We start from the raw sequence: 19,886 nt of genomic DNA, 5'->3' as shown, positions 1-19,886 counted from the left end.
CACTTCCTCATCCCAGACTGCTCCCGTACACCGTGACCTCCTCACCTCAGACTGCTCCCAGACACCGTGACCTCTTCACATCAGACTGCTCCCGGACACCATGACCTCGGACACCAGACTGCTCCCAGACACCATGACCTCTTCACCCCAGAGTGCTCTCAGACACCGTCACTTCCTCATCCCAGACTGCTCCTGTACACTGTGACCTCCTCACCCCAGACTGCTCCCAGACACCGTGACCTCCTCACCCCAGACTGCTCCCGGACACCATGACCTCGGACACCAGACTGCTCCCAGACACCATGACCTCTTCACCCCAGAGTGCTCCGTACACCATGACCTCCGCACCCCAGACTGCTCCCAGACACCGTGAGCTCTTCACCCCAGACTGCTCCGTACACCATGACCTCCGCACCCCAGACTGCTCCCAGACACCGTGACCTCTTCACCCCAGACTGCTCCGTACACCATGACCTCCGCACCCCAGACTGCTCCCAGACACCGTGACCTCCTCACCCAAGACTGCTCCCAGACACCGTGACCTCTTCACCCCAGACTGCTCCCGTACACCGTGACCTCCTCACCCAAGACTGCTCCCAGACACCGTGACCTCTTCACCCAAGACTGCTCCCAGACACCGTGACCTCTTCACCCAAGACTGCTCCCGTGCACCTTGACCTCCTCAGCCCAGACTGCTCCCAAACACCGTGACCTATTCACCCCAGACTGCTCCCAGACACCGTGACCTCCTCACCCCAGACTGCTCCCGTACACCGCGACCTCCTCATCCCAGACTGCTCCCAGACACCGTGTCCTCTTCACCCCAGACTGCTCCCAGACACCGTGACCTCCTCACCCCAGACTGCCCCCGTACACCCTGACCTCTCATCCCAGACTGCTCCCAGACACCGTGACCTCTTCACCCCAGACTGATGGCAGACGCCGTGATCTCTTCACCCCAGACTGCTCCCGTACACTGTGACCTCCTCACCCCAGACTGCTCCCAGACACCGTGACCTCCTCACCCCAGACTGCTCCCTGACACCGTGACCTCCTCACCCCAGCCTGCTCCCGTACACCGTGACCTCCTCACCCCAGACTGCTCCCAGACACCGTGACCTCTTCACACCAGACTGCTCCCGTGCACTGTGACCTCCTCACCCCAGACTGCACCCTGACACCGTGACCTCCTCACCCCAGCCAGCTCCCGTGCACTGTGACCTCCTCACCCAAGACTGCTCCCAGACACCGTGACCTCTTCACCCCAGACTGCTCCCGTGCACCTTGACCTCCTCAGCCCAGACTGCTCCCAAACACCGTGAACTTTTCATCCCAGACTGCTCCCGTACACCGTGACCTCCTCACCCCAGACAGCTCCCAGACACCGTGACCTCTTCACCCCAGAGTGCTCTCAGACACCGTCACCTCCTCACCCCAGACTGCTCCCGTACACCGTGACCTCTTCACCCCAGACTGCTCCCAGACCCCGTGACCTCTTCACCCCAGACTGCTCCCGTACACCGTGACCTCCTCACCCCAGACTGCTTCCAGACACTGTGACCTCCTTACCCCAGACTGCTCCCGTACACCATGACCTCCTCACCCCAGACTGCTCCCAGACCCCGTGACCTCTTCACCCCAGACTGCTCCCGTACACCGTGACCTCCTCACCCCATACTGCTCCCAGACCCCGTGACCTCTTCACCCCAGACTGCTCCCGTACACCATGACCTCCTCACCCCAGACTGCTCCCAGACACCTTGACATCCTCACCCCAGACTGCTCACAGACACCGTGACCGCCTCACCCCAGACTGCTCCCAGACACCGTGAGCTCCTCATCCCAGACTGCTCCCGTACACCGTGACCTCCTCACCCCATACTGCTTCCAGACACCGTGACCTCTTCACACCAGAGTGCTCTCAGACACTGTCACTTCCTCATCCCAGACTGCTCCCGTACACCGTGACCTCTTCACCTCAGACTGCTCCCAGACACCGTGACCTCTTCACCCCAGACTGCTCCCGGACACCATGACCTCGGACACCAGACTGCTCCCAGACACCATGACCTCTTCACCCCAGAGTGCTCTCAGACACCGTCACTTCCTCATCCCAGACTGCTCCTGTACACCGTGACCTCTTCACCCCAGACTGCTCCCAGACACCGTGACCTCTTCACCCCAGACTGCTCCGTACACCATGACCTCCGCACCCCAGACTGCTCCCAGACACCGTGACCTCCTCACCCAAGACTGCTCCCAGACACCGTGACCTCTTCACCCCAGACTGCTCCCGTACACCGTGACCTCCTCACCCAAGACTGCTCCCGTGCACCTTGACCTCCTCAGCCCAGACTGCTCCCAAACACCGTGACCTATTCATCCCAGACTGCTCCCGTACACCGTCACTTCCTCACCCCAGACTGCTCCCGTACACCGTGACCTCTTCACCCCAGACTGCTCCCAGACACCGTGACCTCTTCACCCCAGACTGCTCCCGTACACCATGACCTCCTCACCCCAGACTGCTCTCAGAAACCGTGACCTCCTCACCCCAGACTGCTCCCGTACACCGCGACCTCCTCACCCCAGACTGCTCCCAGACACCGTGTCCTCTTCACCCCAGACTGCTCCCAGACACCGTGACCTCCTCACCCCAGACTGCCCCCGTACACCCTGACCTCTCACCCCAGACTGCGCCCAGACACCGTGACCTCCTCACCCCAGACTGCTCCCTGACACCGTGACCTCCTCACTCCAGCCTGCTCCCGTACACCGTGACCTCCTCACCCCAGACTGCTCCCAGACACCGTGACCTCTTCACACCAGACTGCTCCCGTGCACTGTGACCTCCTCACCCCAGACTGCACCCTGACACCGTGACCTCCTCACCCCAGCCAGCTCCCGTGCACTGTGACCTCCTCACCCAAGACTGCTCCCAGACACCGTGACCTCTTCACCCCAGACTGCTCCCGCACACTGTGACCTCCTCACCCCAGACTGCACCCTGACACCGTGACCTCCTCACCCCAGCCAGCTCCCGTGCACTGTGACCACCTCACCCAAGACTGCTCCCAGACACCGTGACCTCTTCACCCCAGCCAGCTCCCGTGCACTGTGACCTCTTCACCCCAGACTGCTCCCAGACACCGTGACCTCCTCATCCCAGACTGCTCCCAGACCCCGCGACCTCTTCACCCCAGACTGCTCCCGTACACCGTGACCTCCTCACCCCAGACAGCTCCCAGACACCATGACCTCTTCACCCCAGAGTGCTCTCAGACACCGTCACCTCCTCACCCCAGACAGCTCCCAGACACCGTCACCTCCTCACCCCAGACAGCTCTCAGACACCGTCACCTCCTCACCCCAGACAGCTCCCAGACACCGTCACCTCCTCACCCAAGACTGCTCCCAGACCCCATGACCTCTTCACCGAAGACTGCTCCCAGACACCGTGACCTCTTCACCCCAGACTGCTCCCGTGCACCTTGACCTCCTCAGCCCAGACTGCTCCCAAACACCGTGAACTTTTCATCCCAGACTGCTCCCGTACACCGTGACCTCCTCACCCCAGACAGCTCCCAGACACCGTGACCTCTTCACCCCAGAGTGCTCTCAGACACCGTCACCTCCTCACCCCAGACTGCTCCCGTACACCGTGACGTCTTCACCCCAGACTGCTCCCAGACACCGTGACCTCCTCATCCCAGACTGCTCCCAGACCCCGTGACCTCTTCACCCCAGACTGCTCCCGTACACCGTGACCTCCTCACCCCAGACTGCTTCCAGACACTGTGACCTCCTCACCCCAGACTGCTCCCGTACACCATGACCTCCTCACCCCAGACTGCTCCCGTACACCGTGACCTCCTCACCCCATACTGCTCCCAGACACCTTGACATCCTCACCCCAGACTGCTCCCAGACACCGTGACGCCTCACCCCAGGCTGCTCCCGGACACCGTGACCTCTTCACCCCAGACTGCTCCCGTACACCATGACCTCCTCACCCCAGACTGCTCCCGTACACCGTGACCTCCTCACCCCATACTGCTCCCAGACACCTTGACATCCTCACCCCAGACTGCTCCCAGACACCGTGACGCCTCACCCCAGGCTGCTCCCAGACACCGTGAGCTCCTCATCCCAGACTGCTCCCGTACACCGTGACCGCCTCACCCCATACTGCTTCCAGACACCGTGACCTCTTCACCTCAGACTGCTCCCAGACACCGTGACCTCTTCACCCCAGAGTGCTCTCAGACACCGTCACTTCCTCATCCCAGACTGCTCCCGTACACCGTGACCTCTTCACCCCAGACTGCTCCCAGACACCGTGACCTCCTCACCCAAGACTGCTCCCAGACACCGTGACCTCTTCACCCCAGACTGCTCCCAGACACCGTGACCTCCTCACCCAAGACTGCTCCCAGACACCGTGACCTCTTCACCCCAGACTGCTCCCGTACACCGTGACCTCTTCACCCAAGACTGCTCCCAGACACCGTGACCTCTTCACCCCAGACTGCTCCCGTGCACCTTGACCTCCTCACCCCAGACTGCTCCCGTACACTGTGACCTCTTCACCCCAGACTGCTCCCAGACACCGTGACCTCTTCACCCCAGACTGCTCCCGTACACCATGACCTCCTCACCCCAGTTGCTCCCAGACACCGTGACCTCTTCACCCCAGACTGCTCCCGTACACCGTGACCTCTTCACCCCAGACTGCTCTCAGAAACCGTGACCTCATCACCCCAGACTGCTCCCGTACACCGCGACCTCCTCACCCCAGACTGCTCCCAGACACCGTGTCCTCTTCACCCCAGACTGCTCCCAGACACCGTGACCTCCTCACCCCAGACTGCCCCCGTACACCCTGACCTCTTCACCCCAGACTGCTCCCAGACACCGTGACCCCTACACCCCAGACTGCTTGCAGACGCCGTGATCTCTTCACCCCAGACTGCTCCCGTACACTGTGACCTCCTCACCCCAGACTGCTCCCAGACACCGTGACCTCCTCACCCCAGACTGCTTCCTGACACCGTGACCTCCTCACCCCAGCCTGCTCCCGTACACCGTGACCTCTTCACACCAGACTGCTCCCGTGCACTGTGACTTCCTCACCCCAGACTGCACCCTGACACCGTGACCTCCTCACCCCAGCCTGCTCCCGTGCACTGTGACCTCCTCACCCAAGACTGCTCCCAGACCCCATGACCTCTTCACCGAAGACTGCTCCCAGACACCGTGACCTCTTCACCCCAGACTGCTCCCGTGCACCTTGACCTCCTCAGCCCAGACTGCTCCCAAACACCGTGAACTTTTCATCCCAGACTGCTCCCGTACACCGTGACCTCCTCACCCCAGACAGCTCCCAGACACCGTGACCTCTTCACCCCAGAGTGCTCTCAGACACCGTCACTTCCTCACCCCAGACTGCTCCCGTACACCGTGACCTCTTCACCCCAGACTGCTCCCAGACACCGTGACCTCTTCACCCCAGACTGCTCCCGTACACCCCGACATCCTCAGCCCAGACTGCTCCCAGACACCGTGACCTTTTCACCCCAGACTGCTCCCATACACCGTGACCTCCTCATCCCAGACTGCTCCCAGACACTGTGACCGCCCCATCCCAGACTGCTCCCGTAAACCCTGACCTCCTCACCCGAGATTGCTTCCAGACACTGTGACCTCCTCACCCCAGACTGCTCCCGTACATCCTGACTTCCTCAGCCCAGACTGCTCCCAGACACCGTGACCTCCTCACCCCAGACTGCTTCCAGACACTGTGATCTCCTCACCCCAGACTGCTCCGAGACACCATGACCTCCTCACCCCAGACTGCTCCCAGACATCTGTCCTCCTCAGCCCAGACTGCTCCCAGACATCTGACCTCCTCAGCCTACACTGCTCCCAGACACCCTGACCTCGTCATCCCAAATTACTGACTGACGTCTGACCTTGGCCATTCCCTCATACAAAAGAGAGGAACAGGAGAAAGTTCCTGTTCGAGAGGAAATCTCACCCTGAAATAAATAAGTGCACATGTGGCAGCCGAGTATGTGATGTGATATACATGAACAGTGGAGAGGCAGTGTGAAAGATGAATTGCTTTGTCACTGGTGGAGCTGTTTATCGCATCACACTGGGCTCAGGGCCTGCTACTCTTGTTTCTTGGGCAAGATCAGAATCTGTGCTGATGGTATTAAACTCAGCAAGCACCTTCAGGAAAAAGCACATGGGTTATACATTGGAGGGTGGCCAAGCTGCTTGTCAGCCTGTTGGTTTCCCACAGTGTGAATTCCAACACTTCAAGCAAAAATGAATCCTATTGTGCACAGATTAGTGAATGGCAGCAGGCAGTTAGGAACTCACTTAGAATCTTAATTTGTGACTGAACAAACTCACTGACATGTATTACAATGTGATCCATTGGGTGAGTTTACTTCAGTAATGGAAGTGTAAAACATGTCATCACTCCAATAGTGAGGGATTTACATGTAACCTAATCTTCACTCGCCAGGTCAGCATGTGAAGATAAGATGCAGCTAAGTGAAGTTTTAAGCACAGATCCTGGAACTGAACAAACCAGTCAGACAGTGACTACAATCCTGGGTTCAGGAGTCCCACAAACTCAACCAAAATGGTGTATAGTTAAATGCCCCTCATTTCTGCCAATCTGATAACGTCCCAGCAACTCAGAGCCAGCTAATGCTGGCCTGCTTTCTCATCCACCTTTTTGATTAAGAATGAATGCCTGTAACTATCTCCTCTTAACTGCAGCTTATCCTAGAACTCACCTGGATGAGTAAAAGGCCAGGGCCCATCGATAAATCCAACGTATGCAGAGAAACAAACAATGAGAACTCCATGTATGAGGGTTACCAGGCGACAGTTCCACTCATAATGGTGATGGCTGTTGAGCTGACAGAAGGAGATGTAAAGTGACACCCAACAGATCAAACTGCAGATTACCAGGAGCACAGAGGCAGCCATCCCACTAGAAAGAATAAAAACATTAAAACACATGTACATAGATATGATCAGATACTCCAGTATCCAGGGTGGGGGCACAGCAGGATTGTGAAGAAAGAGATGTCTTCACAAGACATACACATCAAACCAATAAACACATCAGCAAGAGTCACCCACAGCTTCCAGCAGCCAGTTATAGCACAGCAATGACCTGATGCCAGGGTAGGGGTCAGGGGTGAGGGGTCGGCTAAGACATACAGGGCAGAGAAATATAAGAAACTGCCTGTCTCACCGGGTACAAACAGATTGGACAATAAATCATGAAGAGATTCACAAATACCATGAAGTCAGTTCCCAGTATAGCAGCTACTGAGAAGATTGATGCCAAACCTCTCAGATTAGGATTCAAAACTCATTCTTCCTCAGGTCAGAGAAACCTGCTCCAGTAACAGTACAACAAAACGTTTGCTTGGCATCCTCCAACTCCTGGTGCTGGGTGAATGGAACCCTCAGGCCATTACAGACAGAGACACTTTAGCTTTGGCATTCGAACACCTCAATTAGACTCCAGCCTATAACTCACTCACAGATATCTGTTATTCTTTTTTTAATATTTATTCACAGGATGTGGGCGTCGCTGGCCAGGCCAGTATTTATTGCCCATCCCTAAGTGCCCTTGAGAAGGTGGTGGTGAGCTGCCTTCTTGAACCGCCGCAGTCCATGTGGTGTAGGTACACCCACAGTGCTGTTAGGAAGGGAGTTCCAGGAGTGAAGAACTTGCGGTGGTGATATTGCCAGCGTCTGCTGCCCTTGTTCTTCTAGGTGGTAGGGGTCATAGGTTTGGAAGGTGCTGTCGAAGGAGCCTCGCTAAGTTGCTGCAGTGCATCTTGTGGTAGTTGGGGTACCGAGTGATATCGGATCATGAGGGATAAGAGGAGGCCATTCAGCTCCTCCAGTCTGTTACACCAATCAGTGAGATTATGGCTGATCTACACCTCAACTCCATTTAGTTCCCTTATACCCTTACCGAACAAAAGTCTTTCAATCTAAATCCTGAAAGACTAAATTGTCCCTCAGCATCCACAGCCTTTGTGGGAGAGAGCTCCATTTTCTACTACCACCCGTGGAAAAAGTCCTTCCTGATTTCACTCCTAAATGGTCGAGCTCTAGTTTTAAGATTATTGTTACTAAATCCCTGTTCCCTTGTCAGTTCTGAAACATTTTCTAAAACTGTCCTGGATACACTCTGGAAATTCATATCCTTTATCTCTTGACTTGCCTGCATCTTTCCATCGATACGAAAATTAAAATCTCCCATTATATCTGCTTTTCCTTTGCTATAATCATCTCTATATCTGTATTTATGCCTCACTGCTGTCAAGAAGTCTGTAAAACAACTCGCTCCAGAGTCTTGCTTTCTTTGCTGTTTCTGTGCACATCTGGGGAGAAGGAAAACACCTTGAAACCCTCAAATAAAAGCAAAATACTGCGGATGCTGGAAATCTGAAATAAAAACAAGAAATGCTGGAACCACTCAGCAGGTCTGGCAGCATCTGTGGAAAGAGAAGCAGAGTTAACGTTTCGGGTCAGTGACCCTTCTTCGGAACTGACAAATATTAGAAAAGTCACAGATTATAAACAAGTGAGGTGGGGGTGGGGCAAGAGATAACAAAGGAGAAGGTGCAGATTGGACCAGGCCACATAGCTGACCAAAAGGTCACAGAGCAAAGGCAAACAATATGTTAATGGTGTGTTGAAAGACAAAGCATTAGTACAGAATAGGTGTGAATATACTGAATATTGAACATCAGCAAGTGCAAACCTGAAGAAAAACAGTGGGTAAGCAAACTGAACAAACTAAGATGAAATGAAATAAATGCAAAAAAAAGATTGTAAAAAATGTAAAAAAGAAGAAAAAAAGAAAAAATAACTAAAAATGAAAGTAAAATGGGGGCTGTCATGCTCTGAAATTATTGAACTCAATGTTCAGTCCGGCAGGCTGTAGTGTGCCTAATCGGTAGATGAGGTGCTGTTCCTCGAGCTTGCGTTGATGTTCACTGGAACACTGCAGCAATCCCAGGACAGAGATGTGAGCATGAGAGCAGGGGGGAGTGTTGAAATGGCAAGCAACCGGAAGCTCAGGGTCCTGCTTGCGGACTGAGCGGAGATGTTGAAACCCTCGATTAGACGAGAGGCTGTAGTCTGCCCCAGTAACTCCCATTTCTATATTATTGTTAATACATTGTCTGCACACAATGAATTCTATACAACCTATCGTGCATGCGTCCTGTGATCCTGTAACTGAAGAGGTGACATTGTGCCCAGTGCCCAATTGCAGCTTGGTGTGAATTAGGTCTTTGGGTTAATCCTGTTTATCTGCTGCACTCAGTACTTTAGCAATCACTGTCTCTGCAGCTGAGATTAGAAGCTCGTAGCTCACACACATTACTGGGTCAATCCTGCTTATCAGCAGCAGCAGATTTACGAAAGCTAGAAGGGCATTTGTCCCTGCCTCAGTACCTACCTCTGCCTCTGTCTCTGTCCCTGAGTCCAGGACCCTAAGGGTGGTGAGGGAAGCAGGCGATTCCACTGAGGGAAGATATCTGATGAAAGGTCACAGACCTGAAACGTTAACTTTGTTTCTCTCTCCACAGATTCTGACAGACCTGCTGAGTATTTCCAGCACTTTCTGTTTTTATTGTATATATGGCCCCTAGTTTTAGATTCTCTCACAAGTGGAAAAATTCCACATCTACCCTGTCCAACCCCTTCATCATTGTAAAGATCTCTATCAGATCACCTCTAAGTCTCTTTTCTAAAGGAAAAAAACCCAAACCTGTTGACTCTTTCCGAATAGCTATAATCTCTTAGTTCTTGTACCATCCTTATAAATGTTTTTTGCTCTTTCTCTGGTGTTTCTGCGTCCTTTTTATAGTATGGAGCCTAGAACCGTGCACAGTACTTTAAGTGCGGCTTGACCAGGGCCCTTTTAAAATACTGCACCCCTAGAAATAATTCCTCATGTTTTGTTAGCATTGTAATTGCTTTGCTGCCCTGCAATGCTGCTTTCAATGATTTATTCACCTGTATCCCTCAGTGCCTTTTCTCTTTGATCCTATTCAATTTCTTATTTTCTAAGGTGTAGGTGATGTTTCTGTTTTCCTATCAAAATGCCACTTAACTGCTCAATCTGCAAGTTTTCTAATCTCTTCTTGTATCACACTGCATTTTTCCTCAGTGTTAGCTATATCTCTCAGTTGGTATCATCTACAAATTTTATTGAACTATTTATTCCTAAATCCAAATTCTAAATGTACATTCTTATGAATTACAGTGGCCCCAGCACTGATCATTCTGAAACACTGATTACTACCTTACTTCAATCTGAATAACTACCCCTTATCCCTACTCTCTGCTTTCTTTTTTTTTAGCCAATTTTCTTCCAATCAGCAATTTGCCCTGACTCCACATGCCCTAGCCTTCGTCACAAACTGACTGTGTGGTACTTTATCAAAGGCCTTTTGAAAATCCAAGTATATGACATCTACTACATTAACCTTGTCTACTCTTACTGTTCCTTTTCATTCAGATTAGTTAAGCATGACAAGCCTGTAAGGAACTAGATAATGAAGTCAGTGTGACTAAGGGGAAGAGCAGGCAGGGAGCAGATGATGAATATAAAGGGACTGGTGGTCTGAGGTGCATTTGTTTTAATGCAAGAAGTGTAGTAGGTAAGGCAGATGAACTTAGGGCTTGGATTAGTACCTGGGAGTATGATGTTATTGCTATTACTGAGACTTGGTTGAGGGAAGGGCATGATTGGCAACTAAATATCCCAGGATATCGATGCTTCAGGCGGGATAGAGAGGGAGGTAAAAGGGGTGGAGGAGTTGCATTACTGGTCAAAGAGGATATCACAGCTGTGCTGAAGGAGGGCACTATGGAGGACTCGAGCAGTGAGGCAATATGGACAGAACTCAGAAATAGGAAGGGTGCGGTAACAATGTTGGGGCTGTACTACAGGCCTCCCAACAGCGAGCGTGAGATAGAGGTACAAATATGTAAACAGATTATGGAAAGATGTAGGAGCAACAGGGTGGTGGTGATAGGAGATTTTAATTTTCCCAACATTGACTGGGATTCACTTAGTGTTAGAGGTCCAGATGGAGCAGAATTTGTAAGGAGCATCCAGGAGGGTTTTCTAGAGCAGTATGTAAATAGTCCAACTCGGGAAGGGGCCATACTGGACCTGGTGTTGGGGAATGAGCCCGGCCAGGTTGTTGAAGTTTCAGTAGGGGACTACTTTGGGAATAGTGATCACAATTCCGTAAGCTTTAAAATACTCATGGACAAAGACGAGAGTGGTCCAAAAGGGAGAGTGCTAAATTGGGGGAAGGCCAACTACACCAAAATTCGGCAGGAGCTGGGAAATGTAGATTGGGAGCAGCTGTTTGAAGGTAAATCCACATGTGATATGTGGGAGGCTTTTAAAGAGAGGTTGATTAGCGTGCAGGAGAGACATGTTCCTGTGAAAATGAGGGATAGAAATGGCAAGATTAGGGAACCATGGATGACAGGTGAAATTGTGAGACTAGCTAAGAGGAAAAAGGAAGCATACATAAGGTCTAGGCGGCTGATGAAAGACGAAGCTTTGAAAGAATATCGGGAATGTAGGACCAATCTGAAACGAGGAATTAAGAGGGCTAAAAGGGGTCATGAAATATCTTTAGCAAACAGGGTTAAGGAAAATCCCAAAGCCTTTTATTCATATATAAGGAGAAAGAGGGTAACTAGAGAAAGGATTGGCCCACTAAAGGACAAAGGAGGAATGTTATGCTTGGACTCAGAGAAAATGGGTGAGATTCTAAACGAGTACTTTGCATCGGTATTCACCGAGGAGAGGGACATGACGGATGTTGAGGTTAGGAACAGATGTTTGATTACTCTAGGTCAAGTCGGCATAAGGAGGGAGGAAGTGTTGGGTATTCTAAAGGGCATTAAGGTGGACAAGTCCCCAGGTCCGGATGGGATCTATCCCAGGTTACTGAGGGAAGCGAGAGAGGAAATAGCTGGGGCCTTAACAGATATCTTTGCAGCATCCTTAAACACGGGTGAGGTCCCGGAGGACTGGAGAATTGCTAATGTTGTCCCCTTGTTTAAGAAGGGTAGCAGGGATAATCCAGGTAATTATAGACCGGTGAGCCTGACGTCAGTGGTAGGGAAGCTGCTGGAGAAGATACTGAGGGATAGGATCTATTCCCATTTGGAAGAAAATGGGCTCATCAGTGATAGGCAACATGGTTTTGTGCAGGGAAGGTCATGTCTTACCAACTTAATAGAATTCTTTGAGGAAGTGACAAAGTTGATTGATGAGGGAAGGGCTGTCGATGTCATATACATGGACTTCAGTAAGGCGTTTGATAAGGTTCCCCATGGCAGGCTGATGGAGAAAGTGAAGGCGCTTGGGGTCCAAGGTGTACTAGCTAGATGGATAAAGAACTGGCTGGGCAACAGGAGACAGAGAGTAGCAGTAGAAGGGAGTTTCTCAAAATGGAGACGTGTGACCAGTGGTGTTCCACAGGGATCCGTGCTGGGACCACTGTTGTTTGTGATATACATTAATGATTTGGAGGAAAGTATAGGTGGACTGATTAGCAAATTTGCAGACGACACTAAGATTGGTGGAGTAGCAGATAGTGAAGGGGACTGTCAGAGAATACAGCAGAATATAGATAGATTGGAGAGTTGGGCAGAGAAATGGCAGATGGAGTTCAATCAGGGCAAATGCGAGGTGATGCATTTTGGAAGATCCAATTCAAGAGTGAACTATACAGTAAATGGAAAAGTCCTGGGGAAAATTGATGTCCAGAGAGATTTGGGTGTTCAGGTCCACTGTTCCCTGAAGGTGGCGACGCAGGTAAATAGAGTGGTCAAGAAGGCATACGGCATGCTTTCCTTCATCGGACGGGGCATTGAGTACAAGAGTTGGCAGGTCATGTTACAGTTGTATAGGACTTTGGTTCGGCCACATTTGGAATACTGCGTACAGTTCTGGTCGCCACATTATCAAAAGGATGTGGATGCTTTGGAGAGGGTGCAGAGGAGGTTCACCAGGATGTTGCCTGGTATGGAGGGCGCTAGCTATGAAGAGAGGTTGAGCAGATTAGGATTATTTTCATTAGAAAGACGGAGGTTGAGGGGGGACCTGATTGAGGTGTACAAAATCATGAGAGGTATAGACAGGGTGGATAGCAAGAGGCTTTTTCCCAGAGTGGGGGTTTCAATTACTAGAGGACACGAGTTCAAAGTGAAAGGGGAAAAGTTTAGGGGGGATATGCGTGGAAAGTTCTTTACGCAGAGGGTGGTGGGCACCTGGAACGCATTGCCAGCGGAGGTGGTAGATGCGGGCACGATGGAGTCTTTTAAGATGTATCTAGACAGATACATGAATGGGCAGGAAGAAAAGAGATACAGAACCTTAGAAAATAGGCGACATGTTTAGAGAGAGGATCTGGATCGGCGCAGGCTTGGAGGGCCGAAGGGCCTGTTCCTGTGCTGTAATTATCTTTGTTCTTTGTTCTTTGACTTCGCCTTTTGGTATCTATGCTGACTTTTTTTTATGTTTTCTGTCTCTAGGTGCTCTTCTCTGACTTCCTTTAGGTCAGATTCTAGTATCATGCTATCACTGACATTAGGCTAGCTGCTCTATCATTCCCCAGCTTTGTTCGAACTCCCTGTGTTTCTTTATTCATTCATGGGATGTAGGCGTCATGAAAAGTCATTGGCAAACGGGATTAAGGAAAATCCCAAGGCTTTTTATACATATATAAAGAGCAAGAGGGTAACCAGGGAAAGGGTTGGCCCACTCAAGGATAGAGAAGGGAATCTATGTGTGGAGCCAGAGGAAATGGGCGAGGTACTAAATGAGTACTTTGCATCAGTATTCACCAAAAAGAAGGACTTGGTGGATGATGAGCCTAGGGAAGGGAGTGTAGATAGTCTCAGTCATCTCTTTATCAAAAAGGAGGTGGTGTTGGTGTCTTGCAAAGCATTAAGGTAGATAAGTCCCCAGGGCCTGATGGGATCTACCCCAGAATACTAAGGGAGGCAAGGGAAGAAATTGCTGGGGCCTTGACACAAATCTTTGCATCCTCATTGGCTACAGGTGAGGTCCCAGAGGACTGCAAAATAGCCAATGCTTTTCCTTTGTTTAAGAAGGGTAGTAAGGATAATCCAGGAAATTATAGGCTGGTGAGTCTTACATCAGTGGTAGGGAAATTATTAGAGAGGATTCTTTGGGACAGGATTTACTCCCATTTGGAAACAAACAAACTTATTAGCGAGAGGCAGCATGGTTGTGTAAAGGAGAGGTCGTGTCTCACTAATTTGATTGAGTTTTTTGAGGAAGTGACAAAGATGATTGATGAAGGAAGGGCAGTGGATGTTATCTATATGGACTTCAGTAAAGCCATTGACAAGGTCCCTCATGGCAGACTGGTACAAAAGGTGAAGTCACACAGGATCAGATGTGAACTGTCAAGATTGATAGAGAACTGGCTTGTCTTAGAAGACAGAGGGTAGCAGCGGAAGGGCGCTTTTCTGAATGGAGGGATGTGACTAGTGGTGTTCCGCAGGGATCAGTGCTGGGACCTTTGCTGTTTGTAGTACATATAAATGATTTGGAGGAAAATGTAGCTGGTCTGATTAGTAAGTTTGCGGACGACACAAAGGTTGGTGGAGTTGCGGATAATGATGATGATTGTCAAAGGATACAGCAGGATAGAGATCGGTTGGAGACTTGGGCGGAGAAATGGCGATGGAGTTTAATCCGGACAAATGTGAAGTAATGCATTTTGGAAGATCTAATGCAGGTGGGAAGTATACAGTAAATGGCAGAACCCTTAGGAGTATTTACAGGCAGAGAGATCTGGGCGTACAGGTCCACAGGTCACTGAAAGTGGCAACGCAGGTGGATAAGGTAGTCAAGAAGGCATACGGCATGCTTGCCTTCATCGGTCGGGGCATAGAGTATAAAAATTGGCAAATCATGCTGCAGCTGTACAGAACTTTAGTTAGGCCACACTTAGAATATTGCGTGCAATTCTGGTCGCCACAGTACCAGAAGGACGTGGAGGCTTTGGAGAGGGTACAGAAGAGGTTTATCAGGATGTTGCCTGGTCTGGAGGGCATTAGCTATGAGGAGAGGTTGGAAAAACTCAGATTGTTTTCACTGGAACGACGGAAGTGGAGGGGAGACATGATAGAGGTTTACAAAGATATGAGCGGCATGGACAGAGTGGATAGTCAGAAGCTTTTTCCCAGGGTGGAAGAGTCAGTTACTAGGGGACATAGGTTTAAGGTGAGAGGGGCAAAGTTTAGAGGGGATGTGCGAGCTAAGTTCTTTACACAGAGAGTGGTGAGTGCCTGGAACTTGCTGCCAGGGGAGTCGGTGGAAGCAGGTACGATAATGACGTTTAAGAGGCATCTTGACAAATACATGAATAGGATGGGAATAGAGGGATACGGTCCCCAGAAGTGCAGAAGGTGTTAGTTTAGGCAGGCATCAAGATCGGCGCAGGCTTGGAGGGCCGAATGGCCTGTTCCTGTGCTGTACTGTTCTTTGTTCTAGGCGTCACTGGCCAGGCCAGCATTTATTACCCATCCCTAATTTCCCTTGAGAAGGTGGCGGTGAGCTGCTTTCTTGAACCATGTGGGGTCGGTACACCCACAGTGCTGTTAGGAAGGAGTTCCAGGATTTTAACCCAGTGACAGTGAAGGAACGGCGATATAGTTCCAAGACAGGATGGTGTGTGACTTGGAGGGGAATTTGCAGGTGGTGGAGGTCCCCACCTCCATCCTAACGCTGTCCCTAATCCCCCCCACCCTGACTCTAATCCCGCCCCCATTCTAGCCCCCCACCCTGTCTCTAGCCCCGCCCCTATTCTAGCCCCACCTCCCTGACTCTAATCCCGCCCCTATTCTAGCCCCACCTCCCTGACTCTAATCCCGCCCCCATTCTAGCCCCCCACCCTGACTCTAATCCCGCCCCCATTCTAGCCCCCCACCCTGTCTCTAGCCCCGCCCCTATTCTAGCCCCACCTCCCTGACTCTAATCCCGCCCCTATTCTAGCCCCACCTCCCTGACTCTAATCCCGCCCCCATTCTAGCCCCCCACCCTGACTCTAATCCCGCCCCTATTCTAGCCCCACCTCCCTGACTCTAATCCCGCCCCCATTCTAGCCCCCCACCCTGACTCTAATCCCGCCCCCATTCTAGCCCCCCACCCTGTCTCTAGCCCCGCCCCTATTCTAGCCCCGCCCGCCCTTTTCAAGCCCCGCCTCCCTGACTCCAATCCCGCCTGATCGGGGCTATTTCCCGGGGATAAAGCAGGGCAGCTGAGAGGCCGGGGTGTCAATTTCCAGCAGCTCAGGAAACCTCACTCGGTATGTCAGCGGGTCAGAGGCCGGACGCGGCGCACCAACACCCGGCCCCAAGATCAGGGTAACTCGAGCAGGGACAGAGACTGAGATTAGGCCCCGTTTCCAATGATTGACATACATCCGACTCCGCCCCTTTGCCCAGGCCCCGCCCCCAGCATCTCCTCCCCCGGTCCGGACTCACCCGCCACCGCCGCCGCTGCTCCCGGGACCTGCTGCCCACATCTTGCGGTCACGACCTCCGGCGGCAGCGCCATCAATGGGCAGCGGCAACGAGTGCAGGCCGCCGCGGGAAGGGGAGAGAGAAAAGAGGGGCGGGGTTTGGGGAGAAGGGAGAAAGGGTGGGGGTTTGGGGAGGGAGGGAGGGAGGGAGGGAGGGGAGAGGTGGGGGTTGGGGGGGGGGAGGTGGGGGTTGGGGGGGGGGGGGAGGTGGGGGGTTGGGGGGGGGGGGAGGTGGGGGGTTGGGGGGGGGGGGGAGGTGGGGGTTGGGGGGGGGGAGGTGGGGGTTGGGGGGGGGGGGAGGTGGGGGGTTGGGGGGGGGGGGAGGTGGGGGGTTGGGGGGGGGGGGGAGGTGGGGGGTTGGGGGGGGGGGGGAGGTGGGGGTTGGGGGGGGGGGGGAGGTGGGGGGTTGGGGGGGGGGAGGTGGGGGTTGGGGGGGGGGGGGGAGGTGGGGTTGGGGGGGGGGGGGAGGTGGGGGTTGGGGGGGGGGAGGTGGGGGTTGGGGGGGGGGAGGTGGGGGTTGGGGGGGGGGGGGGGGAAGGAGGGGTTGGGGGGGAGGAGGAGGAGGAGGGGTTGGGGAGGAGGAGGAGGAGGAGGAGGGGTTGGGGAGGAGGAGGAGGAGGAGGAGGGGTTGGGGAGGAGGAGGAGGAGGAGGAGGGGTTGGGGAGGAGGAGGAGGGGTTGGGGAGGAGGAGGAGGAGGGGGGGTTGGGGAGGAGGAGGGGTTGGGGAGGAGGAGGAGGAGGAGGGGTTGGGGAGGAGGAGGAGGAGGAGGGGTTGGGGAGGAGGAGGAGGAGGAGGGGTTGGGGAGGAGGAGGAGGAGGAGGGGTTGGGGAGGAGGAGGAGGAGGAGGGGTTGGGGAGGAGGAGGAGGGGTTGGGGAGGAGGAGGAGGAGGAGGGGTTGAGGAGGAGGAGGGGTTGGGGAGGAGGAGGAGGAGGAGGGGTTGAGGAGGACGAGGAGGAGGAGGGGTTGAGGAGGACGAGGAGGAGGGGTTGGGGAGGAGGAGGAGGAGGGGTTGGGGAGGAGGAGGAGGAGGAGGGGTTGGGGAGGAGGAGGAGGAGGAGGGGTTGGGGAGGAGGAGGAGGGGTTGGGGAGGAGGAGGAGGAGGAGGGGTTGGGGAGGAGGAGGAGGAGGGGTTGGGGAGGAGGAGGAGGAGGGGTTGGGGAGGAGGAGGAGGAGGGGTTGGGGAGGAGGAGGAGGAGGAGGAGGAGTTGGGGAGGAGGAGGAGGAGTTGGGGAGGAGGAGGAGGAGGAGTTAGGGAGGAGGAGGAGGAGGAGTTAGGGAGGAGGAGGAGGAGGAGGAGGAGTTGGGGAGGAGGAGGAGGAGGAGTTGGGGAGGAGGAGGAGGAGGAGGAGGAGTTGGGGAGGAGGAGGAGGAGGAGGAGGAGTTGGGGAGGAGGAGGAGGAGGAGGAGGAGTTGGGGAGGAGGAGGAGGAGGAGGAGGAGTTGGGGAGGAGGAGGAGGAGGAGGAGGAGTTGGGGAGGAGGAGGAGTTGGGGAGGAGGAGGAGGAGGAGGAGGAGTTGGGGAGGAGGAGGAGGAGGAGGAGGAGTTGGGGAGGAGGAGGAGTTGGGGAGGAGGAGGAGGAGGAGGAGGAGTTGGGGAGGAGGAGGAGGAGGAGGAGGAGTTGGGGAGGAGGAGGAGGAGGAGGAGGAGTTGGGGAGGAGGAGGAGGAGGAGGAGGAGTTGGGGAGGAGGAGGAGGAGGAGGAGTTGGGGAGGAGGAGGAGGGGGGGTTGGGGAGGAGGGGGGGGGGGGTTGGGGAGAGGAGGGGGGGGGGTTGGGGAGGAGGAGGAGGGGGGGTTGGGGAGGAGGAGGAGGGGGGGTTGGGGAGGAGGAGGAGGGGGGGTTGGGGAGGAGGAGGAGGGGGGGTTGGGGAGGAGGAGGAGGAGGGGTTGGGGAGGAGGAGGAGGAGGGGTTGGGGAGGAGGAGGAGGAGGGGTTGGTGAGGAGGAGGAGGAGGGGTTGGTGAGGAGGAGGAGGGGTTGGGGAGGAGGAGGAGGGGTTGGGGAGGAGGAGGAGGGGTTGGGGAGGAGGAGGAGGGGTTGGGGAGGAGGAGGAGGTGTTGGGGTGGGGGGAGGAGGGGTTGGGGGGAGGAGGGGAGGAGGGGAGGTGGGGGTTGGGGAGGAGGAGGAGGGGGGGTTGGGGAGGAGGAGGAGGGGTTGGGGAGGAGGAGGAGGGGTTGGGGAGGAGGAGGAGGAGGGGTTTGGTTGGGGAGGAGGAGGAGGATGGGTTGGGGAGGAGGAGGAGGAGGAGGGGGGGTTGGGGAGGAGGAGGAGGATGGGTTGGGGAGGAGGAGGAGGAGGAGGGGGGGTTGGGGAGGAGGAGGAGGAGGAGGGGGGGTTGGGGAGGAGGAGGAGGAGGAGGGGGGGTTGGGGAGGAGGAGGAGGAGGAGGGGGGGTTGGGGAGGAGGAGGAGGAGGAGGGGGGGTTGGGGAGGAGGAGGAGGAGGAGGGGGGGTTGGGGAGGAGGAGGAGGGGGGGTTGGGGAGGAGGAGGAGGAGGAGGGGGGGTTGGGGAGGAGGGGGGGTTGGGGAGGAGGAGGAGGAGGAGGGGTTGGGAGGAGGAGGAGGAGGAGGGGTTGGGGAGGAGGAGGAGGAGGAGGGGTTGGGGAGGAGGAGGAGGGGGAGGGGTTGGGGAGGAGGAGGAGGGGGAGGGGTTGGGGAGGAGGAGGAGGGGGAGGGGTTGGGGAGGAGGGGGAGGGGTTGGGGAGGAGGAGGAGGAGGAGGGGTTGGGGAGGAGGAGGAGGAGGAGGGGTTGGGGAGGAGGAGGAGGGGGAGGGGTTGGGGAGGAGGAGGAGGGGGAGGGGTTGGGGAGGAGGAGGAGGCGGAGGGGTTGGGGAGGAGGAGGAGGGGGAGGGGTTGGGGAGGAGGAGGAGGCGGAGGGGAGGGGGAGGGGGAGGGGTTGGGGAGGAGGAGGAGGAGGGGTTGGGGAGGAGGAGGAGGAGGGGTTGGGGAGGAGGAGGAGGAGGAGGGGTTGGGGTGGGGGGAGGAGGGGAGGTGGGGGTTGGGGAGGAGGAGGAGGGGGTTTTGGGGGGGGGGGGGGGGGAAGGTGGGTGTTGGGGCGGAGGGCCGGGGGTCTGTTGGTGGCTGCCCCCGACTCCCAGCCATTGGGCTGTAGCAGATGCGTGGATTCCAGTCTCTGCACTGTTTGCAGTGAAATGCTGCAAGTAACCAGAGTCAAGGCTACAAACTGGATTTAGGCAGATTTAGTAAAAAGTTTATTTTTGTAATATACAAAATTGAAGGCAGG

At 54.7% G+C, this 19,886-nt stretch overlaps 1 protein-coding gene across 1 annotated transcript in view; it reads right to left on the bottom strand.

Moving 5' to 3' along the window:
* tlcd5b (TLC domain containing 5b) overlaps positions 1 to 16,657 on the bottom strand; it is a 31,125-nt gene extending 14,468 nt beyond the window's left edge. The window contains exons 1-2 of the mRNA XM_068054406.1: positions 16,609 to 16,657; positions 6,813 to 7,012 (exon numbers count right to left, since the gene is read on the bottom strand). Of these exons, the coding sequence (XP_067910507.1) occupies positions 6,813 to 7,012; positions 16,609 to 16,649 (241 nt within the window). The 5' untranslated portion in view covers positions 16,650 to 16,657. The remainder of the gene's footprint in view (positions 1 to 6,812; positions 7,013 to 16,608) is intronic.
* Between the last annotated feature and the right edge of the window lie 3,229 nt (positions 16,658 to 19,886).

Source organism: Heterodontus francisci, chromosome 22, assembly GCF_036365525.1.
Source record: "Heterodontus francisci isolate sHetFra1 chromosome 22, sHetFra1.hap1, whole genome shotgun sequence".
NCBI classification, from domain to species: Eukaryota; Metazoa; Chordata; class Chondrichthyes; order Heterodontiformes; family Heterodontidae; genus Heterodontus; species Heterodontus francisci.
Note: the sequence above shows the minus strand (reverse complement) of the source record. Positions and strands in the feature narration are given on the sequence as shown.